This window comes from Quercus suber, unplaced genomic scaffold (assembly GCF_002906115.3).
Source record: "Quercus suber isolate HL8 unplaced genomic scaffold, Cork oak 2.0 scaffold_98, whole genome shotgun sequence".
Classification (NCBI taxonomy): domain Eukaryota; kingdom Viridiplantae; phylum Streptophyta; class Magnoliopsida; order Fagales; family Fagaceae; genus Quercus; species Quercus suber.
In genome coordinates this window covers 522,018-532,642 of record NW_027069563.1, presented here as the reverse complement: position 1 = coordinate 532,642, position 10,625 = coordinate 522,018, and the positions used below count along the sequence as shown (strand labels likewise).

The window sequence follows — 10,625 nt, the reverse complement described above, 5'->3', positions numbered from 1 at the left end:
AAACAAATAACTACCCGCCTAAACCAAGAAAAATTCAAAGGCCCTATGAATGCAATTCTCCAAAAAGTTTGCTTGAGGCCCAAAGAATTGCTTGTTTGAGTGGAAAACCAATATGTTCATGGAGTATCATCAAAGAATTACAATTGACATGTAACCAATCGTAAAGGGGTGAACCAAAAGAGGAGAAGCATAAACCTGGAATACCCCAATCGTTCCAAAAGAATCTTGACGCCACAAAGCATACGCACAATAAATTCTGTACTCAAGCCCAGTCTAGGGCAGAAGGGTGAAATATTCAAGCCTCAAGAAGCTAAGATTTTCCTAACCAAAGTGTTGTTGTGTGGTACCTAGTTACTTTCAATGAAAATAATTTATTACAGACACAGATAGCAACAAATTTGAAACAATAACATCAACACTAAGTACGTTAAAACTTATAGATTAAATTTAAAAGTAAGGTCAAACTCTGAAGCTTACCATGTAAGCACCACTTTCTTTTCTTTCTTTATATTTTTATCCTTTGGTGGATAGCAGACAGATTGTTATGAATCTTATGATGCAATCAGCCAATTGAACAATGCAGGACACCACCACACGCCATAAAGGCAGGCTAAACGTCCACTTCCTTCACATGCATCCCACAAAGTTTTCACACCCTTTTTTTAAAGTACATATATTTTCTTTTCATTTTTTCTTGGCTAAAATATTGAGTACAAATAAAGCAACCCTACAATAGGGTATGTTTAAGTTACTATGCAAGACAAACTAAAAATTGCATACAAAACTCTGGAATTACCAGTTCCGTATTATGAGCTATATATTACAATCTGTTGTAACCTATACAAAAAGCCCACAAAATTCAACCCTTACTATTCCGAGTTCAAAAAGGATAAAAGAAATAAGGCGCAACCAACAAACCTCATTCACAGACTTCCTGTTTACCATCAAAATATGTGAATCCAAGTCACAGGTTTCAAAGGCATACCTACAATATAGCCCTAGTGAGTAGAAACCGTTTACATTGTCAGCGACGGACAAGGTATGGGTATATTGAACTACTACTAGTGCTTGCCTGTTGGCCATCAAAACTTAAAGATGGGTGAAGGAGCTCTGCCTGTGGGAAAGAGCCATTGGATGGCACATCCAGCAGCAGATCGTGATCAGAATTTTCTTCTACAAAATTGAAAGAATCCAACATGAGGGAGCTACCTTCAGTTGGCAAAGCAAATAGGCTTCTTGGACTAAAGCAAGAACTATCATTGTCTATGAGTTCCTTGTTCTCATAGCTAGCCTTCACAATCACCCTTTTTGGGCACTTCATTGCAGTCTTCACTTCTGCAAGATGCAGGATACTCTTTAAGAACCATTCCAGTGCATATTAATGTCATTGCAAATATTACCATTTTATGAAGTTTTAAAGTGATAATGCTGCTCACTTTACAATCTACAAAACAAAATTGTCCATGGGGCTTAGCATATCTAGTCATCATCTCATACTTTAAAACCACTGTAATTGAATGTTTGGAGAGAGAGAGAGGTAAATTTCCAGTATTATCCATTCTCTGGTGAAAATAACTTCATATTTGCTTTGTCTTATGAGTATGCCTTCTTGGGGTTCCAAGTCCAAGAGCACTTTAAAGGCCCCATAATTAATTAATTACTATTATTATTTTAAATATGAGAGAATATTGCCTTAGCTTATGTACATAAAATGCCTAATAGGAACAACTCTCGGTGTCCCATGTCCAGTCCAAAGGTGATTATGAGGATTGTGTATTTCCAGGTAGTGCCAACTGCCAAATTAACCTAGAACCACAAGAATGGAATACAACTTATTGGTGGACAGGACAAGAGGAATTGAGAAGTGCAAGGAGAAAAGGGGGCTTAGACTTCTTGTTATTGTATTTGACTTGTGTCTGTGTGATTCATAAACTTTATCTTACTAATATAATTTATAATTACAATAAAAGTAACTTAAACAAGATAGAACAGAAACAATGGAAGAACGCAAGTTTTGAAAAGTTGTTTGTATTCACTTTCTAACTGGATGGAAAAACTTGCAGATGATGTTAAGAAGACTATCTTTTCACCACATCAGTTGTACAAGTAACACCTAGTTGTCATTAGGCAAAGACATTGACTCAACTTTTGAAGCTCTTTTTAGGCTTCTCAAGTAATTTTCCTCCTCATAGGAAAAACCAAGCATAAGAAAATCCAAGTTGAGTTAAACCCTTCGAGTTATCAAAAAAAAAAAAAGTTGAGTTAAACCCTTTGAAGTGTTTCCATGTCCACCAGATATATTCAGACAAAAAAACAAGGCCATTCAACAAATTACTGCCAAAAATAAAATCTTCACCAAACCTGGAAGATTTTGGCTTTGGCTGTCACGAAATCTCTTGACATTTATGAAATTACTTGAGGCAGTTGCATTGGGTCCTAAAACAGATCCTCCAGAACTATTTTTATATTTCTGCAGCTATAGAAAGATGTTAATAAGTTGCCATACAATGGCGGAAGAATCAATTAATTTTAAAATTTTCATCTAATGACATTCAGATTTTAAAAGCCAGCTCAAACCTTAAGTAGATGATAGCTTTCAACCCATTTGCATTTCAACGAATTGCATATTGCAAGCCTTTTCAAATTCTTGCAGTCTTCAGATTTTGCTCCTGAGAAGGAGTTGTCAAATACCCCTTCCACAAGCAGTTGCTGAAAGTAAATTAAGTTCTCCTTGAATTGAGGGCTATCAAAAGTGCTTTTGAGGCTGCATGCAACAATTAAAACAATCATGAGGGCAGGATCTTTATTTTGGATAAGTAATGTAAAATTTATTCAAATCTATACACGACGTATACAGCTAGGGATCATAACAATCTAGTACATAAGTTACAAACATCCATCAAATCATAGATTGAAAAAATGGAATGGCTTCCAACGATGGACATCCAATTAGTCAGTGTTCTAAAGAAGAAAAGTTTAAGATCAGCTACTGTCCTTTCTGAATCCTCAAAGCACCAGTTGTTTCTCTCCTGCCAAATGCACCACATCAAGCAATAAGGGACAGCCATCCAAATAACACCATTGTGATGACGACCAAACTTTTCTTGCCAACATGCTAAAAGCTCCACCAGTCTTTGGCATTACCCAGTAAATACCAAACAAGGTGAACACCATAGACTATAGCTCACCTTATTTAATCTTTCTCTTTGGATACTAAGTGACACTCTCAAAAAGAATTGAAGCATCAGGATTCAAGAGTGTGTGTGTCAGTGTGTGTGCATCTATCTGCTTTGCTATAACTTAAACTCATGCAGCAATATTGCTCCACTCCAAAAGACTGGATTGTCCACTCAATTGCAAATGTATGTATGAAATGGTTTTAAACATACCTAACATGGACTTAACATATTCATGCTTGCAAAGGACATATTGATGAAACACAGCATATGCAACGTGTTTCATCTTGCAAAATTAAAAATAAATAAATGCTCATCGTTGCACATGACATTTTATGGAAAAAGTATCTTGTGGTCAACAGTGATAAATGTCAAGATTATATGACAAAAAGGATGCCAACCTATCAGGAACTTTAAGAGTGTCAACTGGAGATAAATACTTCAGTAATTGCTGTTGCTCTTCATTTGTCAAGTTTCTCATTAACTCCTCAAAGTTTAGAACATCCTACACAAAACATGAACTACAATTATGATAAGCACTCAACACATCAATTAATGTGGATCCAGGATCACTCTGCAACAGGATATAGGAATAAGACAAGAATTGAAGAGATCATAACCATTACAAAAATTCAGAAGTTTGTGAACACCACATATAGTATGCATAAAGTTATGTACGGTTTAGGTTGCTTCCTAAAGAAATGGATGACTTGATCACAGGCCTTATTTGCATTTGCTATTAGTTAAATAACATCAAATTTGAAAAAAAATCAGCTTCAGTGGCACAACCAAAGAAGAAGCATAGGAACAAAACTTACATTCAAATCTATATTACACAGTGGTGAATTATGGCTGGCCAGGATTTGTAGGTTTTCATTCTGAGACTTGTCCCTGTAATTGCAAACAGAAGAAATATTAATTATGGTGAGAGATGATTTCAACATGTTTCCCTGCCCATGGAGTAACAGTTTCTCCACATATGGTCCATGACTCACAGTCACACTTATGATCAGTGTTCTAGGGAAAATACACAGCAAAGACATTTCTATTATTTCTTTTGAAACAAGTTGCAGGCTCTGTATCAATGTTGGGACACGAATCTAAAGTTATGTTTACCGATTACAATTCTATTGTACTAAAAATTTTTGCAGGTCAACAAGTATAAAACTTCCTTTCTAAGTTGAATGACAATACCTGCATATGCATCTTCATACATAATTATGCATAAGTTCTGAAACTAGTGCAGGAAGAAGTTACCTTTTAAGATGCTCTGGTTGCATCCCTTGTCCAGCATGATTCTTAATTTTTTCGACTCCAGCACTTGGGAAATTGACACCTTTGCTGCCATTATGTACAGAAGTGATTGAATAGTGGGAATAAGCCTCATTAGATGGAAATTGTTTGTTCTCAACCGAAAGTGAGCTAGCTTCAGATTCCTCTTCTCGAACTATTGAGCTTGGATGCCTAATGAGAACACTACCATGTCCTATCTCAACAGAGACCATTGGTGTTTCGCTCTCAAAAAGCAGATCATCTTCAGAAGATGCAGAGAAATATGAAGACTGTTGTTCATGTAAAATTGTATAAAGATCTTTTGTAAGCTTCTCAACTGGAGATTGCTTTGGACGACTCACACATGTCCTCTTTCTAGAAGGCACCATTGAGTCCCACACCATTGACTGAGCTGGACCTGGAAGGACACCAATTGGATGACACATATTGTCAGATTTACTAAGATATTATAAAAGAACAAAACTTCATCATGCAGGTACAGTAAAAAAATCAAATGCTGATGAAAAAAATAAATGAAACAGATTAAAAATGAGTCCATAACCAAAACTCATTCAGATAAAGATCTACTTCCCAAGGAAAAAACCTGCAGAAAAAAATTATAACAATGAATACCTTACATGAATACAGGAAAAATGCACTTAGAACTGTCAGCCACAACTAGAACTTTGATCAAGGAAAATCAATGGTGTTGAATTACTTTTGGGCTCCATTAGATTAAAGGGGGAATACAATCATGGAGATGGAGTTAATTATACTAATCAAATAAGGCATTTATCATAATGATTTTTCTTAGTACCATAAAACCATGAATTTCTCGCCAATAAGAGATGAACATGATGTGAATAGCAGCCAACTTCCAGAGTTTCGCATTCTGAAAAATGAAAGGAGGGTGCTTCTTTTATTTTGACTTGTATCTAACAAGACATCAATCTTATTTTGCTGCAAAGGTGCAAACTACATATCATAGTGTCTTCTTCTCTGTTTTTTCTCTTTTATTATGGAACCTTTTTCCTGAATCCACTTTTCCCTAATACCAAACATAAAACTTATAATAGCAACAGGCAATTAGACATTTGGAAACGAATTAACAACTCTTCCATTGACTTTAAAATAAGGTAAACTCCATCACTCTTTGCCCTAATGAAATAAAATAGAATCTCTTTTTGCAATAAAGAAACAGGCCCCAAGACTACTAGTTGTAGTGAGTGTCCAACCTGTCAAATCACTTGCATCTGCACTGCCAAATTGTGCACAGCTCTCCGAGTTAGAAATGGCCGAGCCAGAACTTGATCTATTACTTGTATCTTCATCTATCACCTTCCGAAAACCCTGGTTGTAATCGGGGGCACCCCCTCCAACCATCATATTATCACTATTTTGCTTTCTTTTGAGCAGTTTCACTTCTTTGTTCTTATTTACTGATATACTTTTCACCCTGGAATACCTGTGATCCTCATAATCATCAGGTTCTGCCCGTGCATGTAGAGGGGTATAATTTGCGAGTGTTCCCTTTGTCCTCCACCGAGAACCACATGCATTGCACAAGACTGGCTTATCAGGAGGACCATTGCGCCAAAGAGGAGTGCCTGTTAAAATGCTTGGCTGTCAGCAATCAGTACAATAAAATGACTTTAAGCACAAGAGAGATATAATACAGATTAGCAGATGAACTTTAAGCAATTGCTCATCTAAAACTTCAAATTAATCCAATTTCATTTGTCATGTTAACATGAAAAGAACCCCACAAACTGATGTGTCGTCTCATCAATGTATCAAGAAGTGATAAGCCTAGAAGATGAAAAATGTGCATACAAGCCATTACAAAACTATATGGACAAAGCTTAGCTTATCTGCAAGACAAAGATTAAACAATTTTATGACAGTTTGTATTCACCCACAGAGTTTCATGCTGAATGACAGATTGGAATGACACAACGGTTCCAGCATTTTAACCAACTGTACAAGCAAAGAGCAGCATACTCAGAAGCAATGCCTCTTAAATAGCATTATGGTTAACTATGACTCTTATAGAACAATATAAGAGCAGCTGGTTCCATGGAACTAATAATAGCTGGACTATGGAAAAGAGGATTGGAAAAGCCCAAACCTCTCAAATTAGAACATAGCTCAGCTCTAGCTCGACAGCCGAACATATAATAGTGTTTGAGCATAAGCTCAGACCAGGAATGAAAGTAGCATTGACCTTTAATCAAAGAGTTGCCAAGCACAACTTATTGTTAACAAATTTTAGAAAGGAAAAAGTGCATGGCAATTATGAAGAGATAGAAACAAAAAATCACTTTTACAATTAGATGAATGGGACAAATGGATGTTAGACGTTTCACATGGACATTACCTGCAACTAATGATTTGTCAGGTTTGCAAGTACCTTTTTCTAGCATGTGGCGGATTTAGATTGTTAGTTCATTGCTTCATTTCCTTTCAAAAAACAATAGTTTCCCATCCATACTTAAAAATGTAAACCCAGGTTGCCACTTCTCCCAATGTAACCTAGGATGAGAGGTACTACTATAATTCTCTTTATGCGAGAAGAAACATGGGATGGAATCCGTGGCATAAGTCTATATGAACTTCTCTTAATGCAGGAAGAAATACAGGATAGAATCCGTGTCATAAGTCTAGATGGAGTAGACAAGAAGATAGGACTTTCTTTTTGATATAACAGGTGAACTCTAACCCATTAACAAATGACTGAGACAAGGGGCACTAACTGAGTAACAAACAAATCAAAACGAATTGGATTGCTCTTGAGGTTTTGCTCACAAGAGCACCATTTGTCAGAAGTAGTTCCCAAAACCAATTTTTGATACATTGTAAGTGGGGAAGGGGGTTGGAACACTTAATAGCTCTGTTTGAAACACCAGGAAATGCCATTTGACTTAAAGGTCATTGGCAATTCCCAAAACCAATTAAGCATTGTTAAATCTTCGAGTCCCTTTAACATTAAGCTCAAACGGTTGAAGCACAGACTAGAAGGTAACAATGATTGGTAATGTGAATAAGCTTTTACCCTCTTTGTTCTACTTCTATTCAACAGACTCATAAGCAAAAGGAATACTTGTAGTACTAACTCAAATGATTAAAATTGAATTTTGTTGAGCTGACTTGAGCTTTTGAAGTTGTGGAAAATAGCTAAGAACATCTTCAATGTTAAGTGGGCGCCCAAAGATAATGTACTTGACACTAAGTTTTGTGATAACAAACCAAACTCTTTTGCAATTATAACGGAACAGTTTAAGCTTCAGAACAATTTCCATCCCAATGAAAATGAAAATGTGAGTTGGAACAAAAGCTCCACATTGAATAGAAGTAGTTTTTCTAAGGAGTAGTTCTTATTAAAACCATGAGCCTTTAGAGTAACCATGACCAGTGAAGTTTGAGAGAATGGTAGCACAGACACACTTCAATGACAAACAGCAAGAAATGGTTTAGAAGGAACACCAGGAAGAAACCTATCATTAACATAGTCCAAGGCAAAAATGAAATGACACACGGGTATCACAAAAAGGGAACATTTTTGTGAGTTGAATCTTAAAGTTAGCAAAAACACCAACAGAAACTACAGTTTGACTTGGTATTTTAGTTCACAAACACCTAGAGAGCAATGGGAGGAAAGCACTACAAGTAACGTGTAGACTCTGTAACTACCCAGCATTCAACAGACTCAAAAATCAATTTTGAACAGGTGATTTAGTTTAAACTTGAAAGACAGTCAAAGGTGAGAAACCCCAACAAAGAGATAAAAAGTACAGAGTTAAGGAAACAATCAAAAATGAAAAAATAAATTAATGAACAAACTCAAACTGAAAACAAGAATAATTGTGGTTCTGGAATATGCAAACAGAACAATACAAAGAGCAGTACATACTGTAAATTCATTTCCTTTGTCCAGGTAATATCTTCCCTTTCCTACACAGTTATTCATTTCCATGAAGGAATTATTTATATAAAACCATTTGCATAAGATTTAGTTGAAAATTAAAGCAATGAAGAACCAATTTTTATTTTATGTTCAAATTATATATTAAAAAAAAAAAGGAGAAACAAGAACTCACTTGTAACTCCACAGTGACAGCAAGGCCCTTGCTTGCCCATGTCTCTCTCTTTTCCTCAAGTGAAGAAAAAGATATTCAAGGAAAATTCACCCAGAAATAGATTAAAAAAAAGTAGCAAATAAAAAAGCACCAATTTATAGACAAAAGTTTATTTTTTTTTTTAATTAAAAAAAAATTTGTGTGAAAATATATAATTGTTCTTTTCAAGCCTTGTATGGCATAATAATAATACTGGGTACAAAGGCTTTTCTGCAACAACCCAGAAAGAGAGTTTGCATAAGAAAGCAAAAGCCAAGAGACCCAGAAGAGTTTTAATGTCTTTACAGTCTCAGAAAAATCACAAAGAACAGCCAAAAATAAACAAGAAATATAGGGATTAAGATGGGTATTTCAGCTAGGAATCTGTACAATCCAATGGAAAAGAAAAGACCATTGGAGGAATCTCATAAATGGTTGTGAAAAAAGGAAGGTGAAATGGGAGAGAAAGAAGAAAGAGAAAGAGAAAGAGAGAGGGTCTCTGTGTGTGTTGTATGTGACCTCTTGTTGTATTGTATATGAAGTAAATGTTCAGCTTTCTTTTACTTTAATTTGATGTTTTTTTTTTTTTTAAGATTTCAATTCTTTTTTATTAGAATGTAAAATTTCAAGAAATTTTTTTTTTTTTTCCCTTTTAACCCACAAAAGGGGGTGAGGGGTAGAAGTAGAATTTGGAAGAATATTATTGCCTATATCCTGTTGACTATAGACTTTTCTAGCTGAGTGTTTGTAAATTTTCAAAACCCTATAAAATTTTTTAGTCAGAAAAAATAAAAATAAAAAACCCATGAAAAATAAGACCACAGAATTAAAGTGGAATTTGAGTTATTTTTATTGGTTTAAAATTTTCTCCTAAAAAACTTATATATGGTATTATAGAAGTGCTGAAATTTTGATAAAGATATTAATTAAAAAAAATGAAAAGCTATAGCTACAGAACAAGAAAGAAAAGGAGAAAGAAACAAAGAGAGTTTGTTTGGCTTCATATATTTTCCTTCTTAGACTTCTTCCTCTTTATTTCCTTTTTACCTAAAATATTATTTATATATATATATATATATATTCTTAGGTGTGTGATGACATGATGTTGATAAATTTAGTGGGTCTTTCTGAAAAGAATAAAGCCTAAAGTCACCGCCCTTGTGACCATTGGATGTTACAAATCCCTTGGCCATCGTTCATTTGCCTAACAATTGCAATGAGAGCATTGAGAGATACCCCACCAGATTAACATTGTTTCTCTTCTTCTTCTTTCAATTTAGGTTTATGGGTGTTTCTTTCTTTTCTTTTCTTTTTTTGAGAATTGTTTTAGGTTTAAAGGGTGATTGATAAGGCAGTGAGCAACTTATTTTAGGCCTTTTGAGTATAAATATAAAAATTCAAAAGCAAAAATATACTTCACAAATATAAAAATAGTGTAAACACTAAACCTATCTAAAAGTGCTTTTGTAATCAAGATTTATTACATCAATAATTATGAAAAAAAAAATATATTGTGAATACCCATATAAAAAATAATAATAATAAAGAGGACAGTAATGTGACAATAGTACATAGTGGGCATCCCATGAATTTGACTCATTTGGTGCCATGTAGTTTTTTTTTTTCTTTTTTATTTATAAGTCTGCCTACCATGTGTTTTAGAAGTTGGCTTCTCCGACCTCTAAAATTTTACACCAAAAAGGTATGACTAGGGACATTCTAGCCATTAGATAGATGCTTCTTTTCATCAAAAATAATTTTTGATTACGCATCTAAAACCCAACTGATATACAGCTCATGAAAAAAAATTTCCCCAAAATCAACGGCTGATAATTGATAATCACATCAATCTTTTTTGAGTACCAAAAAATAGGTCAATATCCTAAACGTCATGCCAAGTAACATGACTTGTTATTATATTGATTAAATTTGTTGCCTGTTTTGTTATATATAGTGTTGTTCATACCTTTTACTTACTACAATCTTTGCATCAAGACCATTCATTCAATCAAATTATTTGTTTTAGATGGGCCCAATTTATTATATTTTATTTGATAAAATA

General features: G+C 34.6%; 1 protein-coding gene across 2 annotated transcripts; it reads right to left on the bottom strand.

Annotated features, from left to right (window-relative positions):
- Positions 1–706: 706 nt before the first annotated feature.
- Positions 707–9,101, bottom strand: LOC112014827 (GATA transcription factor 26). 2 transcript variants are annotated; one of them, XM_065774771.1, is made up of 8 exons: positions 8,546–9,101; positions 5,684–6,055; positions 4,434–4,866; positions 3,995–4,067; positions 3,578–3,681; positions 2,578–2,764; positions 2,362–2,476; positions 707–1,335 (listed from the first exon to the last, which is right to left on the bottom strand). In XM_065774771.1, exons 1-8 carry the CDS (start codon positions 8,583–8,585, stop codon positions 1,025–1,027), a joined length of 1,635 nt encoding a protein of 544 aa, XP_065630843.1. In that variant the 5' UTR covers positions 8,586–9,101; the 3' UTR covers positions 707–1,024. The 2 variants fall into 2 exon arrangements, with proteins under 2 accessions (XP_065630843.1, XP_065630844.1); XM_065774772.1 differs by having other exon boundaries at positions 2,362–2,470.
- Between the last annotated feature and the right edge of the window lie 1,524 nt (positions 9,102–10,625).